This window comes from Pituophis catenifer, unplaced genomic scaffold, assembly GCF_029215685.1.
Source record: "Pituophis catenifer annectens isolate HBS135680 unplaced genomic scaffold, rPitCat1.0.hap2 SCAF_10, whole genome shotgun sequence".
In the NCBI taxonomy this organism is placed as follows: Eukaryota; Metazoa; Chordata; class Lepidosauria; order Squamata; family Colubridae; genus Pituophis; species Pituophis catenifer.
Window position 1 is genome coordinate 15,807,286 of NW_027256890.1, and position 23,672 is coordinate 15,830,957.

The 23,672-nt window shown below is 53.8% G+C and overlaps 2 protein-coding genes and 3 non-coding genes across 6 annotated transcripts in view; 4 read left to right on the forward strand and 1 right to left on the reverse strand.

Annotated features, from left to right (window-relative positions):
- Positions 1-596: 596 nt before the first annotated feature.
- Positions 597-760, forward strand: LOC139322521 (U1 spliceosomal RNA). Its single transcript, XR_011600852.1, has one exon. It is a non-coding gene; the product is annotated as a U1 spliceosomal RNA (small nuclear RNA).
- Positions 761-1,927: 1,167 nt separating this feature from the next.
- Positions 1,928-2,091, forward strand: LOC139322525 (U1 spliceosomal RNA). Its single transcript, XR_011600856.1, has one exon. It is a non-coding gene; the product is annotated as a U1 spliceosomal RNA (small nuclear RNA).
- An 886-nt stretch (positions 2,092-2,977) lies between these two features.
- Positions 2,978-3,141, forward strand: LOC139322526 (U1 spliceosomal RNA). Its single transcript, XR_011600857.1, has one exon. It is a non-coding gene; the product is annotated as a U1 spliceosomal RNA (small nuclear RNA).
- A 1,352-nt stretch (positions 3,142-4,493) lies between these two features.
- Positions 4,494-10,154, forward strand: TRAFD1 (TRAF-type zinc finger domain containing 1). 2 transcript variants are annotated; one of them, XM_070951037.1, is made up of 13 exons: positions 4,494-4,566; positions 4,928-5,006; positions 5,491-5,560; positions 5,814-5,949; positions 6,063-6,116; positions 6,279-6,687; positions 6,891-7,139; positions 7,377-7,444; positions 7,635-7,856; positions 7,940-8,072; positions 8,335-8,644; positions 8,896-8,953; positions 9,462-10,154. In XM_070951037.1, the coding sequence occupies exons 3-13, from the start codon at positions 5,511-5,513 to the stop codon at positions 9,504-9,506; spliced, it is 1,734 nt and encodes a 577-aa protein (XP_070807138.1). In that variant the 5' UTR covers positions 4,494-4,566; positions 4,928-5,006; positions 5,491-5,510; the 3' UTR covers positions 9,507-10,154. The 2 variants fall into 2 exon arrangements, with proteins under 2 accessions (XP_070807138.1, XP_070807139.1); XM_070951038.1 differs by lacking the exon at positions 4,494-4,566 and having other exon boundaries at positions 4,835-5,006.
- A 209-nt stretch (positions 10,155-10,363) lies between these two features.
- Positions 10,364-23,672, reverse strand: part of HECTD4 (HECT domain E3 ubiquitin protein ligase 4) — a 41,948-nt gene continuing 28,639 nt past the window's right edge. The window contains exons 57-75 of the mRNA XM_070950428.1: positions 23,481-23,611; positions 23,127-23,332; positions 22,582-22,761; positions 20,668-21,971; positions 20,147-20,354; positions 19,588-19,811; positions 19,268-19,419; positions 18,576-18,682; positions 18,126-18,249; positions 17,844-18,034; positions 17,590-17,736; positions 16,704-16,823; positions 16,431-16,586; positions 15,828-15,931; positions 15,391-15,612; positions 14,900-15,066; positions 14,051-14,246; positions 13,413-13,635; positions 10,364-13,066 (exon numbers count right to left, since the gene is read on the reverse strand). Of these exons, the coding sequence (XP_070806529.1) occupies positions 12,930-13,066; positions 13,413-13,635; positions 14,051-14,246; positions 14,900-15,066; positions 15,391-15,612; positions 15,828-15,931; positions 16,431-16,586; positions 16,704-16,823; positions 17,590-17,736; positions 17,844-18,034; positions 18,126-18,249; positions 18,576-18,682; positions 19,268-19,419; positions 19,588-19,811; positions 20,147-20,354; positions 20,668-21,971; positions 22,582-22,761; positions 23,127-23,332; positions 23,481-23,611 (4,299 nt within the window). The 3' untranslated portion in view covers positions 10,364-12,929. The remainder of the gene's footprint in view (positions 13,067-13,412; positions 13,636-14,050; positions 14,247-14,899; positions 15,067-15,390; positions 15,613-15,827; positions 15,932-16,430; positions 16,587-16,703; positions 16,824-17,589; positions 17,737-17,843; positions 18,035-18,125; positions 18,250-18,575; positions 18,683-19,267; positions 19,420-19,587; positions 19,812-20,146; positions 20,355-20,667; positions 21,972-22,581; positions 22,762-23,126; positions 23,333-23,480; positions 23,612-23,672) is intronic.

Below are 23,672 nucleotides of genomic sequence, written 5' to 3' on the forward strand. Positions count from 1 at the left end.
CAAATACTTTTTGTCACATTTAGTCTGCAGTTTAAAAAAATAGAAAAACTTGCCATCTGACAATGGGAAGTTGTCAATAGCAACAGTTCCCTTTCTTCAAGAAGCAGCCAAACAAGAAAATGATTGTGTTGCACAATATTGTGTTGATTCAAAGATTCATTGTGCAGGGAGTAAAAGTAAAATACCTGAACAGTGACATTTGCTTAATTTGTGATCTGTAAGCCAATTCTCTTCCAGAGGGAAGAGGAGGAAGTGCAGAACATTCTCTGCTGAATCCAAGCACATGAACAGATTTCGGTGGTCCCTCCTTCCCCTCCTGTGCCACCAATAGAATACCTACTTACACGCCAGAGGCGTGACAATTGCAAAACGACGCAGATAGACATGCAAATGATTGCATGCGAAGGAATTGTGGGATCAAAAATGGGGTGCAAATCAGAGCTGGCAAAGTACCCCAACACTCTGCAAGCAAACTGGGGAGAGGCAGGATCTCGGCTAAGCCTTCCCAGGCTATCTGGAAATCTTTGGGCAAAGTCACCATGGGTTTAGGGGCAGAGGCAGGGAGGGGCAAGGAGGCAGCTGTGCAATCCCAACTCATACTTACCTGGCAGGGGAGACACCATGATCATGAAGGTGGTTTTCCCAGGGTGAGGCTCATCCATTGCACTCCGGGTGTGCTGACCCCTGCGATTTCCCCAAATGCGGGAAACTCGACTGCATAATTTGTGGTAGTGGGGGACTGCGTTCGCGCTTTCCCCTGATCTTGCTGGTTCAAATATAGAAAAGAGAACTTGGTTTCTTGTGCATGTTGTTTCATTTGTTATCCCAGTATTTGTTTACTGATTTTATAAGCTATTCTTACCAAATAGGATTTCCACTGGGAGTTGAAAGTAGCAGATTTAAATTTATGCTCAGTTGGGAAGTGAAAGAATAAATGCAGGAAGTCTTTTTCGCATCTTTCTCATCCAAGGGGAAGGGATTATGATTGGAGAAGAGGCTGGGCTGCTCGGTATTTCAGATGGAAAGAAATGTATCTTGATTGGATTATCTACTGTTCTTTTTCAGTTCTTTGGTCTTTAGTTTATTCTGATGCTTTATTCCTTCCTTGCATGGCTGTATGAGAATTCTAGAGGAGAGGTGGCATAAATATTAAAAGATAAATTGCACTAGATCTCTTAATATTTTTAGCTAGAAATAAAGACATCCAAAAGCGTGTGAAAAGGGAGTGCAGACGTGTGTGTTCTGTTTCTGAACATTTTGGACAACAGAAATTCGACTCGCCTGATAAATGGAGCTGCATCTTTTTGGAGGACCTCCCGGGGTTCTGTTGGATTCTCTGAAAAAGAACGTAGGTTGATAACAGTGGAGGTTGAGTCTCTGAAGTGATAGTTCTTTGAAGATCAAAGAGAAATGCTAGTTTGTTTCAGTTCCTCCTTTAGTAAGCAATCCTGTGCTGAAATCTATGGCTAGACATGCCTCTGTGAGAAAGCATCATAACCCAAAGGAACTGAGTTGTTTAAGAGTGATCAGGTTACCCTCTAACGGGATCAAAAAGTAGCATGTGCCCAGTTGCTACGGTTGATGCTGCCAGTCAGAATGTGGACCAGATTCCCTGCAGGCTACAAAGGGAAAGAATCCTAGTGACCCCACCCCCCTTCTGTATTGTGCCTTAGTGGATGCAGTCCGCTGTGTGACTGAGTGACGTAAGCACACATGCAAATATATGTATTGCAAGGCATTGTGGGATCAAAAATGGGGTGCAAATCTGAGCTGGCAAAGTACCCCAACACTCTGTGCAAGCAAACTGGGGAGAGGCAGGATCTCGGCTGAGCCTTCCTGAGCTTGCTGGGAATTTTCTGGGGGAGTCACCATGGCTTTGGGGGCAGAGGCAGGGAGGGGCAAGGAGGCAGCCGTGCCATCCCAACTCATACTTACCTGGCAGGGGAGACACCATGATCACGAAGGTGGTTTTCCCAGGGTGAGGCTCATCCATTGCACTCCGGGTGTGCTGACCCCTGCGATTTCCCCAAATGCGGGAAACTCGACTGCATAATTTGTGGTAGTGGGGGACTGCGTTCGCGCTTTCCCCTGATCTTGCTGGTTCAAAAGACAGAAAAGTTGTATTTATAATTTCTTGTTTATTGGATCTTTTGTGATAGCAATATCCTTCTGTGATATTGAGCTGCATGGCAGAATGATACAGAGGTTAAGATGGCGATAGTGTTTCTTCATTTCTTACCAGCAATGTCTGCCTGGTTTGCAATTGATGTGTTTTTCCTAAAGATTTGTGAAGGAGCCTGTCTCTTTCATGCCTCAAGAATCTTTGGATTGCATCAACAGTCAGCAGAAGGGGAAAATATGAGAAAATAAACAGAATAAAAAGGTGCGCATACATTTTCATCAAATACAGTACTTTTTGTTACAGTCTGAACTTTTTTAACAAAAGAATAGAAAATCAAGCCAAGAGAGCAATCCAACTATGGAAATCACCAATAGGAGCAGTTTCTTCTTAAAGAAGATGGCAAAGAAGAAAATTATTGTGCACAATATTGTGTTGATGCAAAGATTAATAATAAAACGCATGAAAAGTGGCATTTGTTGAAGTACACTCTTGTTCAATAATAAGGGGGAGCTCAGCTCAATCTTTTCAGAATCCGAGCCCATGAACAGATTTCGGTGGTCCCTCCCTCCCCTCCTGTGCCACCAATAGAATGCCTACTTACATGCCAGAGGCGTGACGATTGCAAAAGAATGCAGATAGACATGCAAATGATTGCACGCGAAGGAATTGTGGGATCAAAAATGGGGTACAAGTCAGAGCTGGCAAAGTACCTCAACACTCTGTGCAAGCAAACTGGGGAGAGGCAGGATCTCGGCAGAACCTTCCTGAGCTTGCTGGGAATTTTCTGGGGGAGTCACCATGGGTTTGGGGGCAGAGGCAGGGAGGGGCAAGGAGGCTGCCATGCAATCCCAACTCATACTTACCTGGCAGGGGAGACACCATGATCACGAAGGTGGTTTTCCCAGGGTGAGGCTCATCCATTGCACTCCGGGTGTGCTGACCCCTGCGATTTCCCCAAATGCGGGAAACTCGACTGCATAATTTGTGGTAGTGGGGGACTGCGTTCGCGCTTTCCCCTGATCTTGCTGGTTCAAAAGACAGAAAAGGCTCTTTACTTCTTTTCATCAGTCCTTCGCTAGCCAACATTGATCCTTTTTTTGAATAGTTGCCTCCCTCTCTGCTTTGGCTTGTCTGTTACGTCTTCATCACCCTCCAGAAAATGTAGTTTCATTCCTTTCTGTGTCCTGTCCTGTCACAGAGATAGTTGACGAGTCAGAACTGCTCATATGTTGGTGTCAGAACACGAATTCTGCATGTTTATATATAGTCTTTCAGATACGGACAAGCGTTGTTTATTTTGGGCTCCTTCTGAGAACCTCCGTGATTCAAAGCAGGAATGAGGCTTATTTTCAGCACATGAGCTGTGGGGGCCTTTTGTTGGCTTTGCCGTCCCGAAATGGCAGGATTGAGCGTGACGCGAGAGGCTCTTTTAGTAGGACGGAGAGATCAGGGAACAGAAGGGTAGCCTGAGTCATGCCTGTGCCAGGTGCAGCAGCCCTCGCTAGCCATAGGCGAAGCCAGGTTGCCCAGTGGGCCAGAACAGCAGCCCTGGCCCCGTTTCAGCCCGAGTCCCAGCTCTTCTCGGCAAGGGATGAAGTCTGATCCGGAGGCTCTTTGAACGGCCTGTTGCTGCCCACATAAGCCCCATCGAGGAAGGGAAGGGCTCCGGTTTTCTCTGCTTACACATCCTGGCCCTCGGCGTCCTGTCGCTTGCCCCAAAGGGGAGTTGTGCCATGGATGCGGATCTGTCTCCCCACGTCACTGATTTATGAATGGAGGGTCTTGTGTCAGCTGCTGGGTATAGTTTTCCCTTGGGAGGGATCTGCCTTCATTCCCCCGGCCTGTCTTGGAACCTTCGCAGCCTCTGTGTGTGTGTGTGGGGGGGGGGCTCTGAGATAGTGAAAAGGCAGGGGATGATGGGAGCTGCGTCTGATCAGGGCAGGGAATTCTGGGAGTTGGAGTCCAGCCCTCTTTCAGTTGCCAGGCTGGACAAATACAGGCAGTCCTCGACTTTGGACCGCCATCGAGCCCAGCGTTTCTGTGGTTGAGTTTGGCCCCATTTTACGACCTTTCTTGCCACGGTTGTTCCGCGAATCCCTGCACCGAGTAACCCGGTTTGGTGGGCTGGGCCGGTCAGCGCGGGGGTGGGTGGGGGGGCTGGCTGGGCTGAGGGGGAGGGGGAGGGGGGGTTGGAGAACTACGGGCGCCGCTAGGGGGCCCCAGGGGCGGTGGGCGTGGCCTACCGCGTGACGTCTCGCGCGGAGGCCGGTGACCCTGGAGAAGGAGGCGGGGAAGGAGGCGGGCGGGCAGCCAATCCGGCCAGTCGGAGCTCGGCGGCCTCAACGGCGGCCAATCGCGAGCCGGAGGGCGGGGCTCGGCAGGGCCGAGGCGGTGCAGGGTCGGGTCGCGGCTGGCAGAGGAGAAGCGAGAGGCGAGGCCGGCGGGTGAGCGGCGGGAGGGGGCCTGGGGGGGTGGTGGCGGCCTTTCCCCCCCCTCTGCCTTCGGGAGCGATCGGGGGGGGGGGAAATCGAGGCCCTTCGCGGGTTGGGGGCGGCCAAGTACTCCCCTCTTCACAACAGCCCTGCGGGGCAGGCCAGATGCGGCAGCGCTGCCTTGGCTACGCGCGAGGAAATTGGCCCGGCGGTTTTTCCCGGAGGGAGGGAGGGAGGAAGCTGCGTTGGGAGGGGGAGAAGGGAGGGGGGGGGACGAGGCCGCCTTTCCACTCATTGGAGTTCCTGATGGCTGAGCCTGATTCGAAACGAAGGGCGAATAAACAGCCCCCGAGTCTCCCTTTTCCTTCTCCAGCTCCACTGACTGAAGCCAGCAGCCTTTGCGAAGAGACCTCCAGAGAAAAGACTTTCCTTTCCCATTCAAGGCATTTTGGGTAAGTAGCCTCAGTTTTTCCACGCAGAGAAACGGGCGTTTCATTTGTGCCACTCCAGAGGAGGTAAGGGAGAAGGCAGTGGGCGATGGGATGCGGCCCCCTGCTTCTTCCTGGGCAGGTGGGTGTCAGGACAAGCCTTGCCCAGGGCCAGAAGGCCTGGCTGGATTCTAGAACCTGCCAGACAATGGGCAGCGGCAGAAAAGAGGCTCCGGTTGAACCATTTACTTCTGGCCCGTGTGGGAGTACAGATTGGCAGGCAGCGCTGAGGCCTGCCACTGGGTAAATTGGCCGCCTTGCCACCAAGCCTCTGCACCACTCTCTGATTCAGTAGGTTGCCATGCTCTCACAATGGCCCTGAAGGTAATGCCAGGCTCTCAGAGGCAGCGAAGTTGCTGGTGAAGGAGAGAATCTCTGAGTAGGAGCAGAATGAGTAAGCCTGCTAGTGAAACATCAAGAAAAGAAATCATCATTTTTTTTTTACTAGGTTCCTGGAACAGCAGGGAGATGGCTGCAGTGGCAGAACAGGAAAGTGAAACTCAACTGTGCAACAATTGGTAAGGGCTGGGAATTGAATGTTTTTGTTCTCTGCTGCCTTCTGACAGTGTGTGTGTGTGTGTGTGTGTGTGTGTGTGTGTGTGTGTGTGTGTGTGCGCTGAGCCACTTAAGCCTGTGCTTTTTCAGATAGCAGAAGGGAGTTGGGTTTAAAAAAAAGGTGACTAGATTTTGCAAAAGTTTCTGTTTGTCCCAATACCCTTAAAAAAAAAAAGTTTGGCATTGCAACATGCCCTGTCCATGTGCCTCTTACAGTCAAAAAGATATTCCTCTGGCAAACTTTACCATCCATGAGATTCACTGCAGTCGAAACATCGGGGTCTGTCCCCTCTGCAAGGAGTCCTTCCCCAAAGCAGAGATGAGGACTCACCAGGAACAGGAGCACGCACAGGTGATCAAACCAGGTTGCCTCCCCCTCCCCCACTATGCCCTCGTGTCTCCTCTAGACGAGACAGACGTAATTCTGCAACCTTGACCCTGATCTGCATTTCTTTCGAACCCTAGATTGTCTGTAAATGCAGCATGAGAATGGACAGAGGACTCTTACAGGATCATGTAGTGAGTAAGCTAATCGTTGCCTGATTTTGTCCACCGAAATACTTTGGGGGACAAAAGATTCGCTATAAGACGGTGGGATGTACTCCTGAAACAGGTGCATAAAACATTACAGCCACAACCTCCTTTTGGGGATGACGAGCCATTTCTGCCTTCCTCTCACAGGCTTTCGAGTGTCCCTTGCGGCCCGTTGCATGTCAGCACTGTGACATTGAGCTGGCTTTCTGCAAGCTCCAGGACCACGAAGATTACTGCGGGGCCCGGACCGAGCGATGCGGCCGATGCAACCGCAACGTCATGTTGCGCGAACTGAAAACGCATCCCATCGACTGTGGGGAGAAGGCTGGGGCGGGAGAGCCAGGCGGCCAGGCGAAGCCGCCTTTCTACCCCGAGGCCCCTTGGCAAAACGTTCAGACCATCAGGAACGTCCTGCGGCCGGATTCTGCTGGAGAGTCGCCCCTGAGGGGCAACCGGTTCCTGGAGAGCCAGCTGCACAGTTGGGTCTCGGGTGATCAGTTGCCCAGGGAATCCAGCTGGAGGAACCGAGACCCATCCCAGCCAGATCGCAATCGAGGTAAAGGCCCCCAGGGCGAAACAATCCCTCTTGCTGCCTTTTTGCTAAATGGGATCTTTTCTAAATGCGCCTCTTGAATTCAGAGGGTCTCTCTCTCTTCCGAGGCTTCGAAAGCAACTCCCTGCATCTTTGTGTTTGTGTTGCTGCTGGGATGAAGGGTGACAGGTTGGCTTCTCATGCTGTTCGGTGTTTGTTCCCTGAAGTCTGTCTGGAAAAGACGACCCCCCCGCTGCCTGTGGACGGAGAGTCGGACTTGGATTACCTGCTGGCGCTCAGCTTGCAGCATGAAAATAGCTTCGGCCAACCCAGTGTGGCCGAGCTCCACAGAGAACTCTGGAAGAACATCTGTCCCCCCCAGACCGGACCAGCTGACCACTGTGGCAAAGCAAAGAACTCCAGGGACCCCTCTCAAGATTTGCTGGTAGCAGCCAACAATCTGAACAGGCCCAAAGGTATGTCGGTGTTCGTGGTCGTTTATCCAGGGATTGCAGGGACAGGAATGGGCATGCTATAGAAAGGACCCCAATGGCCCTTCCCTACTCCTAAACTGCTCTGGGGGGTTCACTGTCCTTGGCGGAGGAGTTGTCTGTGTGAGCAGGTGGGCCAGGGGTTTTGAGAAGAATTTCGAAGGCGGAGGTGGCAGCTGGATGGCTGTAACCCAGTTTTGAGTGGTTTCTCTTCTCCTTCAGCGGAGACCCTGCTGCCTTGCGAATTCTGCGAGGAGCTGTACCCCGAGGGAGACCTAATCCTTCACCAGGTGGGCTGTCCCATCTTCTGGGGCTGAGAGAGAGATGGGGGGGGGAGGGAAAGCTGACCAAGGCAGAGGACAGAAAGAGGGGCTGTGAAGAGATCACCCCCTGTTCAACTCTGCCCTTGCTTTGCCTCCTTTGCCTGCCGTCTGGGGCCGTTTGAAAAGAACGCTTTGCTTCTTTTGCTGCTCATGACAGACGGGCTGCAACCCCTCAAGTGCCTTGGCCTCCTTCAGCAAGAGGAGCAACCTGGTGCCCCCGACAGAATGTCTGAGCAGCCTGTGGGGAGAGCTGCCCGGCAGCCGTTCTGTGGGCCGCGGAGAGACGTTTCCTCCCCAGCAGGGCCTGCAGGACAGCCTGCTGCTCCCTTGCGAGTTCTGTGGGGTCCAGCTGGAGGAAGAGATCCTGTTCCACCACCAGGTAAGGAGAGCCACGAAGCCCCTGGGCTCAGTGATGGAGGGGTGGGGTGGGGCAGTGACTGGCAGCCCTTTCTCTCAACCCAGGACCAGTGTGATTTGCGCCCAGCAACTGCCCCCTCAAGCGGAAGACCGCCTGCGCAGTCGGGGTCTCCAGTCACGGAAAGCTCTCTGGGAACCGAGTCTCCGGATCTCCCCAGAAGACGCACCCGGCACCAAGGTACGCCGGCCAATCCTTGGTGGAGCCCAAACTGTAGGCCCTGCAGAGCAGCCGCGACTCTTCTGGGCATCCCCCAAGGAGAGTCCTGAGCAAAGGGCTGCAGAGAAGCGGACAGGGAGGGGCGATGATTGGTGTTTTTCGGCCCTCCTGTTGGGAGTTTGGACCCTGGTTTCGTATCCCGGGTTCAGGCCCCGCGTGTCCTCTGTGCCTCTCTTTCCCTCGTGGTCCCCGAGATGTCTTCCTTCTCTCCCTTCTGTGCCAGGTGAGCTCTCTCCTCAGTACCTGGAGCAGCTCCAGCAGAAGCAGCCTTTCCAGCCTGCTCCAAGGAGCTACTCCCAGGTGGCTGCCAGGCGCCTTCAGCCGAGCGCTCCCAACAACCGAAGGGAGGATCCGGTTGCTCTTTCCAAGGCCAGGAAGCCCAAGAAACTGGGAGACGGAAGCGAAGGAAGGACTCCAGGCCGAAGCCCGAGTGACCCTGTGGCCACCCCTCTCCCTGCCAGATACCCCCCCTCGGACTTTGCTCCCAGCACCTATATTCCAAGCTTCCCTCTTGCACTCCCGACTCGCCCAAGGTAGGGCTTCCCGAGTCACAGACCAGCTTTCGATTTCGGTTTCCATTTACGCTCCAGTTAGAATCTTCTTCATGGGGGTGATGGCTGCAAATCTGGGCTGCTCCTTGTTAAGGTGGGTGGGAGGGAATCTATGCGCTTAGCCTTCTGGTCTAATTGAAACAGGCAGCCGTTGGGGAGGAGAGGGAGTTTTAAGACAACCTTGAAGAAGAGTTTTATTTTTAAACTATCCTTGTTTCTCTCCCCCCCTTCAGCATAAGACAGGAAGGAGGACAAAGTCCTGCAACTCCGCCCCATTTCAATAACGCCAAGGTAAGTAAGGGCTGCATTTTGGCCGATGGCCTCTTGGGCAAGGGAGGCCCATTTAAAAAACCAATTCTGCAACAGGAGCTGAACCCTTTGCAAAATCTGAATCGGCCTTCAGCTGATCAAAGAGACCTTAATGATAGTTCATGCATTTCATATGCTTGGAACCGCGTTTAGGAAAATCTGCATTTAGATGATACGCTGTATGTCCCGACCATGGCCCTCTGCACGCTGGATACCGAGATTTCTTGCTGTCCGTGGTTTTACTCCATAGCGTACTTGTGGGTTAGGTTCTCAATCGGCCTTCTTGAGCTCTTCCTTCCTCTCTGAATCACAAGGAGGTGAAGAAACCCAGCGTCTTCTCTCTGAAAATTCAGGGTCTGGAAGGGCTCCTGTCCGGCTTCCGGGTATCGCAGTGGCAGGAGATAGAAATCCTAAGCCTCCCCTTCGCAGCTGCTTAGATCCGGGCCTTGCCCCTCCCTGAGCAGAGCCTCTGGCCTTTTCTCCCCTCCAGGCAAAACCGTGGCAAGTCAAATCGGCCGATCCCGACAGAGAATGAGGAGGAAATGTCCGGGGCCGCCTTTTCCTGCCTCCCTTCCGGCACAGACTCGGTTTTGTGACGTGATTTCCGTAGGAGTTGTGGGACCGGCACTCTGCAAGTCACAGACGCGGTGGCAGCAGGATCCCGTGATCGCTTTGTCAGTTGTGCCATGTTTTGTTGCTGTTCGGGTGGGGGTACGGGGCTTTGGGGGGGGGGGGTGTCTCGGCCCCATTGCTTTCCGCTTGAGGGCCGAGTCGTTCCGGGGCTCAAAACCTTTTGCTTGAGCAGATGTTTCCTCTTTGCAAGTGTAGAGAAACAACTCCCACCCCCCCAAGCCCCCCACCCCCTTTCCAAAGGCCTAAGGAATAGAAAGGCTAGTTAGTAGTTGCTGAGTTTGAACTCGGTGCCTTTGCTGCTAGGAGTGTCCCTGCCTGCCCTCGGCCGCCTCTTTCTTCTCCTCCTCCTCCTTCCCAGCCCAGTTTTTCAGTCAATGTGAAAAGAGGGAAATCTCTACAATCCCCCCCCCCCCGGGGGGGTTCCTCGTTCAGCCGCGTGGCCTGAGGAGCCCAGCCTTAGAAGCTGAAACTGGCGTTCCGAGTGCGAGTAGCCGGAGGGGGTGCGTGTTTGAGACTTTTAACTTTCTTACAATAAAGTTTGTATCTATTAGTCCATCTTGTCTTTATCTCTAGGCCACCATTCATTAAAACTAGGCTCATGCCACGGGCTACTCACAGGATGGGGTTGGGTGCGAATCCGGCCCAAAGCAGAAACGGATGTTGACTGCTGCAATTGGTGGCTCAGAGCTCCTTCCCGTTAGCTCCCTTGGCTGGTTTCCTTCCCTCCCCAAGAACAGAGCTGCTTCACGGACACTTCCACCAAATGTAAGCATTTATTAAATACAAGAAAAGCCAAAGAATTCTTAAAAACAAGTGGAACCAACCTTGCAGGGTTCTTTCCAAGGGCAGAGGGCTGTTGTGTGTTTTTACAGAGACAAGCTGCGGTGGTTTTTTTTTTCTCTCCTTTTTAAAACATTCTTGAGAAGAGTTATAGGAGAGGGGGGGCATTGTGGTAGAATCAAGGGGGGGGAGGGTGAAAAGTGGAGAATAAATTAACGAAAGAGTGGCAAACAAGCCTTGTTAGCTGGGCAGCCGGTCTTCCCTGGGCAGAAGGAAACGCCGAGTCCTCCTTGCCCGAGAAAGGAGCAGCCCTTGGCTCCCTTTTCTCTTTTATACAAAATATTTACACGTTTGCTTAAGTAAATATAAATTAAAAAAAAAAAAGAGTGCAGTAAACCCATCCCAAAGTGAGGTGGACTGGAGCAGGGCAGGCTGTGGGTCTTCACCCGAGGGAGCTCGTCCGCAGGAAGCGCCTGCAGAATTCCCCTCCGGCCCAGAGCCTGCCTGCCCACCCCCAAAGCACTTCCACGGGTCGATCGTGGGCAATAAATAGGAAAACGGATCCTGAACGTAAAGCTTCAACTGAAATGCCTCCAGCTTCTCCTTCGGGAGCAGCTTTTTTACATTCAGAACAACTATTCAAGTTAAAAGGAAGGAAACTCACACGGGGGCAGGTTCTTACTTTGGACCGTTTGAGCAGCAGCCGCAGAGCGAGCCAAAAGGAGCCTGGCGGACTCCGGAACCCATTTCCTTCATTCACAGTTTGCTCCCTCGGACCGAGCAGGTTCCTTCCGCTTGCCCCCATCTGCTCTTGCCAAGGAATCCACCGTGCAGAGGAGAAGGGGGGGGGGGAAGACCTGGACGCACAAGTCGTTCCTCCCCCCCACCCCCGAAGCTCCATTTACAGTAAGTGGGGTGTAAACACCATAGAAGACCATCCCCCCCCTTTAAATGCAACCATAAATAATTGGAATAAATATACATCAAGTCACTTGTACAGCACACGCACGTCGGGGCCCGAAGGAGGGTCACTCTGGACCCCCCGACGGTCTCTGGGAGGGAGAGGGAGCATCCGCCGATGTGGCAACTGAAAGGTATCTGTGAGGTATTTGAACAAGGAGCCCCCTGAGGAGAAAAGGGGTGTTTCGGATCCATAAGACGCCCCCCCCCGCTCCCCCAAATCTGGAAAACGGGGCTGCCCATCTTTTGTGGATGGAGTGAAGTGAAGCCCCTGTGTTCTAACTGGGTTTCTCCTGAGTGCAATAGGTGCACCGTCCCGCCTCGCCTTAGCCCAAACACCGGGGGGGGAGGGGGGGGCAAGGCTCAAAGGGGTGACTACGCAAGGGTGGCGGCCTTCCCCCTCGACTCCTCGCTCTAGAAACAGCCCCCCCCCCGTCTTCCCAATTGTCACCAACCTCCATCCGCACGCCACTCAGGCCAAAGAATTAACAGTATTCACAGAAATATACAATACATACAGCTCCGCCTACGGACGAGCAACAGGAGTGAGGGGCTCCTTTCCCGGCTGCCTTTAAAGAGGGCAGCTTGCAACAACCTGGCTTCCGCGTGGGGGGGGGGAGGGGGGGGGAAGAGAAGGAAGCCAGCTGTGAATGCTACGTCTCCCAGATAGCACCGGGGCCTTTGGAGTCTTGAGTTCGAAAGTGACCCCAAAACGGCTCGGTCCGACACTCTTTCTGCTAGAGGTTTGACGGTGGTGCTTGGCGCATCCTTCGAAATCAAGGCGCATCTGGCGAGGGCTCCGGGGCTACCATGGCGCCCGTCTGGCCAGTTCCCTCGGTTGAACAGCTGGAGCCCTTCGGCCTTTTGCCAAGGAAGAACCGGGATCCTCCTCTCTAAAGGCAACATGCGAACGGGGATCTCGGAAAGATCATTTCTGAGCGCAAGGCGGAACTGTCGGGGGGGGGAGGAGCAACTGGACCTGAGCCAATGAAGGGGGTGATCACTCCAGCGGTGCGACGGGCACCCCTCCCCCGCCCCTTCCTTTAGACCCCCACAATTTAGGCTCTAGGCAAACAGGAAGTGATGGCTCTTTATCACCCTAGAGTGGAATGTGTGAAGTTGCCACCTCTTGTTCCAACCAACCCTGGCAAAAAAGGGGGAAAAAAAAAACACAACTTCTTGTCTAGTTGAGTTACGTAAAGCCCCGATCCCCCAAAAAACGAAGTGTGGTTGCTTCACCAACACACTCAGAAATGGTGGCGGAAGATCGTCCCCTTGCACGGCCGATCCCCGAGTCTCCCTTCGGCCACGAGCTCCATTCCGATGAGGACGAAATGGGGGGGGGGGATCCCCCAGGATTGCAAACCTCGGTCCCCGGACTAAGTTTTCTCTAAGGCAGCAGCAGCAGCAGCAACAGCAGCAGACGGTTCCATTCACCCCAGAAGTCTACGAAGAGGAGGAAGTCTCCCACCAAGGCCGTCGCAAGAACGAAGGCGAGGACCAAATTCACCTTCCGCTCTTGCCTGGCCGTGGCTTGGCTTCTCCGGTGCGTCCTCGGAAGGGCCTACCCTGGGAGGGGAGCAGGTCAACCGCTGAGAGGGTCCTCGCGATAGTGGATGGCGTACCGGAGTTTTTCCAGCATGATCTCCAACGAGGAATACTGAGGGAGTTTGATCATGAACATGCAGGTCTCCACGCGGATGTACCGTGAATCCGGGGAGCCTGTAGGGATCACAGGAAGGGGAGAGACTCAGCGCCTGCCAGAAGGCGGCTTTCTTCTCCCGACGGATCTCTCTTCCCCCAGCTCCCTGGCTTCAGGTAAGTGTGCTGCTACTCAAGGAGGAAACAGCTGGCCAAGTGACAATGCCAAGGAAGGACAAAAGTCACATTGCCCTTCGACACCAAGCAGGCGTTAACCCCGCTTAACTCTTACAGGGGCCAAACCAACATTGGGGCCCTCGATCCCCTTGAGATAAACCCCGTGGTTTGGCTCAGCCCCCCCACCCCCAATTTCCTTTCTGCTGAAAGACCCCCTCCCGTCCATTTCTGCACTGGGAAACAACGGTACCTGAAGTGCCATCTGGGGGCGCAATTTTCATGGGGTAGGGGGGCACGTGGGCTGTGTCTGGACCCCCATCCTTGCAGGGACACGTGAAGGGGATGCGCTCCTGGTTGCAGGCAAACTTGATGAATTTGCACAGCTCCTCCTGGGTGAACATCTCCAAGGCCCCCCAGAAAAATTCAATATGCTGGTCGGTCTCCATCAGCCCAACTTGGTACATCGTGTGTGCCTGTGGATGGCCAAGGGGGAAAGGCGGAAGGAGGGAAGGAAGGGAAGCTAGTTAATAGGTCGTAAAACACTCTAAGCCAGGCGTCTCCAACCTTGGCAACTTCAACTCCCAGAGCTGAAGTCCACAAGTCTTAAAGTTGCCAAGGTTGCTCTAAAGCACCTTGAGCTCCCAAATCTCACTTTTCTGTTTCTATTCAACTTCAATTTGAGTTTTCTCTGCTGTGGTCTACATCTAAGCCGGTCCTTGTTTCGGTCTTGACTCTCCTGCAAATAACTTGCCGTGGTGAAAGACGACTGGGAGGAAAGGAGGATGAGCAGCTGCTGTCTTCTTGAGGGCCTAAAATGTCTTCTTGAACCCTCCCCGGTTCCTGCAGGCCTCCTCCTGCTTCCCGTCAGGCCGGAGGCCCTCAAATTACCTTGAGGAATTCCAGGTTGATGTAGGGGAGCCCACAAGTCCTCAGTTCCAACTCCAGGGGGGTCAGCAAGGTCAAAATCTGCAGCGGGATGATGGAGGCCAAGCCGGCTTTCACGGCCATCACGCACTCTGCGGTCTGCAGCTCATGTAGCCTCAGGTTGCGAATGGCCGCGGCGTAGACGTCCTTGTTCTCCCACCTGAAAAGAAAGATGGGTTCAGGGGTCCATGGAGAGACTCTTTTCTCAGGGTAGGAAGCCCCGCGTGGCTTGTCTACCGCGTGATGCTTGTGCTTCTTCCATCCCTTTGGGGACCTCTTCCTGAGCCTTGCAAGCCCCAGCCATAAAGGAGAGGCGAAGGGAGCCAAGCCCACGTCAAGGCTGAGCCAAGTCAGCCCTCGGCTGCCTTCAGAGGCGCTTCGAGGGCCCTCAGCTCACAGACCGAGAAACTTGAGAGTCGGTTTAATGTCAGGGTTCCAAGTAATACACCCATAGCAAGCAAAACTCCGAGGCAGGTAGATTCCTCAAAGAATAGTTTTATTGGGTATATCATATTGGCAAGGTTCTGGTGAAAACCGACTCTGAAGGTTCCCACCTAATTAAAAGTAAACGTTTTTCCCCCTTCCCCAAACAGTCACATGATCCAATCACGGTGCCATCCGGTTGCTTGGTAACGTTACTCCTCCTCTCCCTGACCAGGTGTGAGACTGTCCTTGGTTCCCAGGAGAAAATACCCCCAGCTCTCTCTATTCCTCCCCACTCCCTATCCCTCAGCTCCAGCGTGGCAACACTGAAGTCTCAAAATGGCTTCTGTCCGTTCAGCCTCGGGGTTGACCCTGCCCCCTGCTACTCACACCACAGGGATGTGTCTGCCTCGGGCGCACAGCTCCACCTCTTCCCCGGTCATGGTCACGTAGGTGAACTTGCAGCTGGGCTTGTTGGGGCTGTCCGGGCTCTCCATGGCCAGGTGCTGGGAGGCCATCTCTGCACACAGGGCCTCCAGCTCGGCTTCATCGTTCAGCTAAGACAGCAGAGACAATGATTTCCTCACTAGCACCAGGACGTTACGCGCGGGTGTGAATTCGGTACATTTGAAACTACGTTCATCAATTGAACCAAACGCCCTAGGGCAAAGCCAAAATGAAAAGAAACAGGCTTTTTGATTTATTTCTCTGTTTTGCTCCTGAAGACGGACAGGCCGTGCAATTTATGACTCAGCTTGTGAATTGGCTAAATGGGTCGTTAACACAAGAAAAATCGTACATGAATTTAAATTTTATTTTAAATTCCCCTCCCACCCCCAATCAAGACTGGGAAAGAAGATACGGCACCACAGAAGACTTACATTTTCAAATTTTTTGATGTAATTGTAGGTTAGCACGTCAGCCTCCTGGAGGTCCACATCTGGCTCCAGCGGTTCTCCTACCAAGATCTTCCAGAAGGAGGGCAGGAGATCCAAAGGCAGAGGGACGTCAGCCCGAATGGCGATGCCGAGCAGTTGCCCAAAGAAGTGCAGCAGCTGCTCCTCCCCATAGCTGATGGGACTGGGGGTCAAGATGTATTTGCCCTGGGGATGAAAAACCGGCATGTCCAGTTCTTCTGAGGAATTACGGTTTGCTCGGTTAGTTGGCAAGGCCATCTTGGCCTGATGCTGTGGAAAACCTCTCAACGCTCCTCTGCTACGAGGAGGCTAGGGGGTGAAGAGTCCCTACTGATGCCAATTGGCTGCAGCTTCACAACCAACCACAGGGCTCTGTAGGCCCTGGGCAACCACTGGCGTACCTTGTTCTTGTTGACCGATGAGCTTGGACACAGCAAAAGGAGGGACAGCAACGTACTCTGGAGCTCCTTACAGACCTGCCAAAGAAAGTGACGGAAAGATCCACCTGGAAGACACATGGAAGACACCGGTCATAAAATGTTTCTTTTAACCAGATTTTTTTAATCCAGCGGTCAGGAAGATAAATCTAGAAGCAAGATATGAGTGCAATCTTACCTTCCTTGTTGGATTCCCCAATGGTCAATGACCAACCAACCAACCAACCATCCCACCGACCGACTGACCATCCGACTGGCCAATCAACCAACCAACCAACTGTCCAACTGTCCGTCCATCCATCCATCCATCCATCCATCCATCCATCCATCCGAACAACTCACTCAACTTATCCACCAGCCATTTCTTACATTATTTGGGAGTCACCATATTTTACAGGGCTGTTGAGATTAACTGGGGAATACAATGGAACACTTTATACATTAAGAAGGAGAAAGAAACAAACACTTATTCTGAGAGAGCAAGTGGGACCTGCATCCCGGCTGAAACGTTCAGGCAGTTCCTGCCAACATTTTGAGCAAGAAGCCACCTCCCAGCCGGCGGCTTACTTGTGCCGTGAACCTCCTCGCCAGTGAAGCGAATGTTAAAGGCATAAGTGGGGTCTCCTCCACTGGCCAACTTCACACAGAGCTGCGATGATGGGACACAAGCCAGTTGCCGGGCAGCCTGGCAGAAGTAGGAATTTTCTGAAGAACGAATCTCTCCTGTGGGAGACGAGCGGAAAGAGAAGGCGGGCTGAAAACGGCGGCTGTGAAGTTCTGATGATCCCACCCAGCTCAGGAGGGACAAAGAGGAAGGGGGGCTTCCCCTGAAGTACCTACCTCCCACTATTTCAAGGGGGTCCAAAGTGATCTCTGGGGCTGCGTGATCAGCTGTTCTCTGCACTGTCGCATTGAGCACGCGGTTCAAGACCGTCACTTTTGTGTCGTAAAAAATCAGTCCTGAAGGAACAGATCAAACATTACAGTCCTTCCGTAAGGGACCACCTCACAATCCGGAATCCATGAGCCGTTTCCCCCCCGACAATCCAGTCCCTTTGCATGATTGACATTATTTCTACGTCTCTCTCCACAGATTCTGCACTGGTGGCCTGTAGATGGGATTGGAAGTTGCTTATTTTTCATTTGCTTTCCTTGACCCATCAATACAATTATTCTGCCTTTTTCCAATACAAATTCTGGTTTCCTTCATAAAATGGAATATTGGCATCTTCTGCCTCAGGTGGTTTTCCAGAATCCACAATCCAAATGTAGCAGGTGGGTAAAAACTAGAACCCACTTCATTTGAGCCGAGGTGGCGCAGTGGTTAGAGTGCAGTACGGCAGCTACTTCAGCTGACTGCTAGTTCAGCAGATCAGCGGATCAAATCTCACCGGCTCAAGGTTGACTCAGCCTTCCATCCTTCCGAGGTGGGTAAAATGAGGACCCAGATTGTTAGGGGACAATATGCTATTTAGTATACTGTCTTTGGTGTAAGACGCCCAGAGTCCTCGGAGAGTGGGCGGCATAGAAATATGACTAATAAATAAATAAATAAATTTCATCTCTGTCTAAAGTGAACTAAACCAAAATTAAACTAATCCAATCAATCTCCTGTCCAGAATTATAAATTTGGCCTTGGGACACGGTCTGGTAAGAAAGCCATCAAGTGTGGCTGTGAGGTCTTCACCGGCTTTAGCCTCCCCCCCACATCCGCCCAAGCCCTGACCTTTGGCCTCTTGCAGAAGGGCGGCGATGCTGTTGGGGTACACCTTGGTCTGCCGGAGCTCCACCAGTGGAAGAAAGAAGGTCTCCAGGGTGGTGTTGAGGGATTGCAGCAAGGCGAAACGCAGGCGGAGGCTTTCGATGGGGATGTCTGCGACAGAGCACAGAGCTGGTCAAGAGTTGGTGAAAGATGGGGGGTGGGGGGGACTGATCCCCCCAAGGAGGAGGAGGAGGAGGAGGGAAGAGTCCTGCACGTACTCAAGAGGCAGGAGACCTGGGGGTCAGCCGCATCGGCGGAGTCCAGGTACACTTCGTGGGGGTGGAGCCGTGCAGGGGTTATGGCCAGGTGGCGGCAGAGTCGGTTGATGTACCGGACCAGGGCCACATCCATCTCCAAGGACCACTTGCGGCAGGCTTTCTGGGCGTGCCTGGCGTCGAGGCAAGCGCACCTGGGGGAAAGAGGAGGAGGAGGGGGCTCAGAGGAAGAAAACCACCCCCTACGCGGCTGCAGGTGTTTCCGACAGCTGCGCGTTCCCCTACCTTTCAAAATGGAAGTCATAACCGCAGGACAGAATGGCTCGCCAGACGCTACGGATGTCCTGCTTTGCTCGGTCAATGACAAACCTGTGAAATCCCTCCAGGGTCAAATACTTCTCTTCGGGAGCTAAAATTGGTTGCCAAATAAAATAAAAACAAAAATGTCAGCACCGACATATCCCAGGAACGGTACAAACCCCAGCCCAAGGTTGCTTTGCCCATCACAGCCGCTTCCTCCGATACCGGAAACGTGGAATCCAATGTGGGCTTCTACTTCTTTTGAAAGGAAGGCCCTCCGGGGCTCTGAGGCAGCTTCAGAAGAGGTCCTCAAAGCCACCCAAGGGCCCATCAGGCTGCCAGTTGTGGAAGAAAACTCCCCCCTCCCCAGCCCTCTCTAAGCCAACCCAAAGCCCGGAGCATTTCCCCCAGCCTCAGGAGAGCCGGTTGAGCTACCCTCCTGCTTCTTGGTGGGGGACTTGTCAGGGTCCTTCTCCTCGGGCTTCCCCTTCTCTGGAGACCTGGCCTTCACCGTTGGCTTCTTCTCGCTCAGTGCTGTCCTGCTGAAGGAGGAAGCAGCAGCGTCTTGGTCAACGGTCCTTCTGTGAGAAACTCAACTCACACCACCACGTTTTGTACTTTGGGTCACAATTCCCAAGCAGGTCCCATCCCCCCTTCCCCCCCCCAAAGTAGACCCACTGGATTAAAGGAGCAGGGTCCAGTCTGGGCCACCTCCATCCCAACAGACATCATAGCACTAGCACTTATATACCGCTTCACAGGGCTTTTACAGCCCTCTCTAAGCGGTTTACAGAGTCAGCCTCTTGCCCCCAACAATCTGGGTCCTCATTTTACCCACCTCGGAAGGATGGAAGGCTGAGTCAACCTTGAGCCTGGTGAGATTCGAATTGCCAAATTGCAGGCAGCCAGCAGGCAGCAGAAGTAGCCTGCAGTCCTGCACTCTAACCACTGTGCCACCGTGGCTCCAGCCATGACAACCCAAAGCAACGTTAGGGAAAGGGAAGGGATGTGACCCACTGTGTCCTTCAGATGAACTTCCAGAAATTTCCAAAGGAGGACAGGAAGTTCCTAGGATCACCCCATTCCATGCCAGGGGTGGGGGGGAGGCACGAAGCCAAAGCTCTCACCTGACGCTGTTCAGCACGGCCTTCTCCTTGGCCGGAGGTTTGGTGACTGGCCGCTTGGTGCTGACGACCTTCACGGGGTGCTGTTCTTTGCCCCCCTTGTTGTATTTGCTCTTGTCGAACTTCGGCTTGGGGACTCCGTATTTTCTGAGAATCTTTGAGGGAGAAAGGGAGAAGGGCCACATTTGAGGCATGGAAGTCTTGCTCGGAAGAGTCCGGGAAGGGCAGCTCTTTCAGGTGGGACAAGGTCAGGCCTAAATCTGGCTCTGCCCTTCCACCGAGCAAGGCGGCCTCCCAAGGGCAGGGCAGGGCAGGGCACCCACCTGGGTGAGCTGATCCTCCAGGGCCTTCTTTGGGGGACGGACGTGGGTGAAGAAGGTGTGCAAGAGGTTCCCGGGCGCCTGGGCGTTGATCTGCTCTTTGCTCAGGTAAATCTCCATCACTTTGGTGGGCTTAGCTGGCAGCAGGCTCAGCATTTGCTCGGAATGAAGGCAGCTCTTAAATATGTCGGTCAGGACTTCGCGAGCCCCCGGCACCAGCTTCTCTCCTGTGGCAAGGAACGCCAAAATCACCGCAAGAAGCATTTCCCGCTCTCTTATGTTGGAAACCACTTGGCTTAAACTCTCACGAAAAGCATCGAGGGTTTGCTTGCATCGAAGCTCTCCTTTGTGGAACCGTCTGGCACAGCTCTGATTCGAGGCTGGAGCAGATCCAGCTTTTGGGACTGGAGAACTCCAGGACTGACTCTAAGAAACCCACCAGATCTTCAACTTGCTCCAATCAGAAAGCCCGATTGGTACTCCTCCCTCCTACCTACACCGTGTGCATAAGGCACCTGTCAATGTGGAATAAACACACAGGGAGACTCCCGTACAGACCCACCTTTGAGGGTTTTGTCACTGAAGTAGTCTTCCAGCGCAGGGCTCCCCTGGGTGTCAAACAGACTCTGGTTCACGGTCGAGACAGTCAGAATCTCCTCAGAGGACATTTCCATCAGCTCGTCTTCTCCGTCCAGAGTTGACAAGCCAATCAGATCGCTGCTGTTAAACAAACTGGCCCGGATCTTCTCAATCTTGGCCCGGGATCTGATCTGCGTTAAAAGAAAACCAAGGCAGGAATGATTTGGAAGCAAGGCAAGGCAAGGCAAGGCGACTTCGGCTCTTCTGTCTGAAATAGTAATCCAAGTAATCAGCAACAGACAAGAATTTTGTTTGATTTGGACCCCCATCCAAGGTCATTAGATGTTCCCCTTCCTTCCTCCCCTCCCCTCCCCTTGCAATGCAGAGACAGGAAAGTGGCCCCAAAGCTGCAGAAAATTTACCCACCGCTCGTTGCCCGTTCTTCACACTTCAGAATGGCTGGTTTTTGCCCGGGGTGCCCTTACCTTCCCCGAAAGCCCTTACCTCCACCACAGCGAAGCCCTTGATGGGCCTGGATGGGACGGTCTGACTGTCGAGCGACGTGACGGTGTACAGAGAGCCCACGTCAGAGGCCGAAGCCGTCTCCCCGTTATCCAGCTGCTCCCCGAGGCTGCCCAGGCTGCCCAGACTCCCGGTGCTGCACAGCGACAAGTCTAAGCTCTCCTGGCTGGAGACCCCGTGTGGCTCCAGCAAGCCGGGCGGGACGGCCACCTCCAGGCCGGCTTGGAACTGGTCCACGGAGATGTCGCTGACCGTCCGGGAGATGCCCTGCGAGCTGCAGAGCGAGGCCTGGCTGGTCGAGGCAGAAGCGCTGACGCTCATGGCCGGCGTGACGCTGCTGGAGCTGCTGACGTCCAAGCTGTCCACGCTGCTGGACACCACCGGCTTCTCCAACTCGGTCCGACACTCCCCGCCCTCCGCTTTGTCCTTGGCTTTCTTGGGCTCCTCCTCCTGCACCGGGATGTAGATCTCGTCTCGGAAGACGCCGCCGTGGGCGTTGCAGGCCTTGCGGATGGCGCTCCGCACCACCCCTTCCTCCAGGTGGGTGGGGATCCCCGAAATCACCAGCAGGCGGCTGTGAGCCGTCACCCCGACCAGGGCCTGGCAGGCGTCCGCCACCGCATCGTTGGTCACCCCCAGCCCCTGGGGGTCCTTCCTGGTGAGGTGCCGAAGGATGATGAGCAAGGTGAGGGCCCGATGGAACCACAGCATGTCCTCCGGCTTACTCCCACCCATGCTGAGCAGCGCCGGGTCCGTGTCGGCCGCACGGGAGGAAGACCGCTTCCCCGAAGGCGTCGTCTTCTCCCGTTTCATTTTCACCTTCTTCCTTTTCGAGAGAAGGCTGGGGCTTTGGGGGGTCTGCCCGGGGGAGGAGGAAGACGAGGAGGAGGAATCGCTTAGATTTGGGCCGCTGGTTGAAGACATGACGTTGGCGGTGATGCCCATGTTGACCGGCAGGGTCACTTCGGCCACCCCCAGGCAGGCCTCCATCAGCGCGTGGAAATAAGTGGAGAACCTGCCTTGATCGGCTCCCCCCACCCCAGTCCCGCCACAGGCGTTCCCGGACACCCAGCTCTGGGTTTCTTCATCGTAGAGCTTGTGCAGCTCCGACTGCAGAGCCATCAGCATGGCCAGGCAAGGGTTGAGCTGCAGGGCGATGGAGGAGGAGAGGCCCGCCGGGCTCTTGCGCTGCTCCAGGCTGTGGACTTTGCGCAGCAGTTCGGCCAGGAGGTGAAAAAGCAGCTCCTTCACGCAGGGGGCCATGCTGGTGGTCCACAGGAAGTTCCCTGCAAGGGTTGAAAGAGGACGGGGGGGGGGGGGGGGGGAAGGGGGGGATTTTTTTAAAAAAGTTCAGCTGGAGGGAGACGTCCTTCAGCAGCTTTTCGAGCCATCAATTTATACATCACGATTTTCACCAGCGTCAGCCTGATCTCCGAAATGGGCTTTATGCTAGACTCCAGGCTGGGAAGCTTCCATTCTGCTCTTAACTGGAACCCAACAATGTTTAGCTCCAGCAACTGAGAGGTGTGGTGGCCGAGCCCTTGAACTTCACAGGGAGCCCAGAGGGGGTTGTGGAAGAGGCCACGGCCACAGCTGGGCCTCCTGCGACTCTTTTATCATGCGGATTCCTTGGACAGCAGCGGGTGGATCCCTCTGCCAACACTGACCAGGGGGCCGATCCCTTTTCACCCAGACGGAGACCCAGGGCCTACGCCTTCCATGCTGCAAATGTCTCGTTTTTGTTTCAGCTTAGAGCAATGGAATCGTTCTATTGCTGCCATTTTTCAAGGGACATCATATCCTCCCCCCCTCCTCCAAACCACATTTTCCCACTCTCCTGGCTATCAAATGTGCTATAAGCTGCTCTCACTCTCCTGCTCTCACGCTCACTCTCACCTAGAATTTCCACCACTTGCAGGAAAACCGAGGCCGGGATGGCATCTGGCTCTTCGTCGGATCTTTCCTCACCCTCCTCCTGCTTCCAGGTAAGCAGCTGCTCTGCAAACGCCACGGCCAGGGGGAACTCGAGCGGAAGGGAGTGCAGGACCAGCACGGCACCAGGAGGGGGGGACACGCCTTGAATGGAGACCCACAAAAGCAGAAGAGCTTATTGGCAGAATTTAGACTTGGAACGGATGTTTCTGTGAATATTATTTCCGTAAGAGGCGGCTAACCAAAAGCCAAAATATCTGACACACACCAAAAGTAAAACATCAGCTCCCAGCATCTTCCCTCCTGCCCAAGAACAGGGCATCTCTTCATTCACAACGTGACTGGAAAATCTGAGCCCATGAAACCAGCTGGTATCTGAGCTCCAGCTGCCAGAGTCCCAGCTACATTCAGAACTCTCTCCACGCACCAGGCTCAACTCTAATGGATTAGAGCCAGAATTGCTGGGCAGCTTGTAACCATTATTCTAAACATCGGGTTGCCAATCGTACCCAGTTTGATGTGGACCTTGTCTGTGGAGATGACGACTGAGGGATACTGGTTAGTGGTGGGGGGCGGGGTCAGGCCCGTGTTGGTAGGAGAAGCGTCCCGAGGGTAGCACACGGCCTCGATGAGGTTCAGCTGCCCGTTCTTCTTGACCTTGTGGCCCAGGCCGTAGAGCAAGATCCGGGCCCAGGGGGCCTTGTAGAGGGACGAGCTGGAAAAGACAAGGACCGGTTAGCCAGCAAGCGCCGAGTTCTCTTTTTTCCTTTCTGGTATCCCGATACAGTTGAAGGGGAGTCAGCGGGGGAATAGGAGAAGTCAGCATATTTCGGAAGGCTGCGTTCTCCGCAAGGGTCACTTACTCTTTGCGGAATCCGGACTGGCTTTCCTTGCAGGACACAATGACAAAGGCAGCCCCGGGAAAATGGACGTCCATGTTTACTTTGGATTCAGAAATGGGGAACTCTTCGGAGGGGAACTGCTCAGGAGCATTCTGAAACCCAAAAGCAAAGCAGCCTGCTGGAGCATTTCAGGGCGTTCTCAGATCCAGTGCA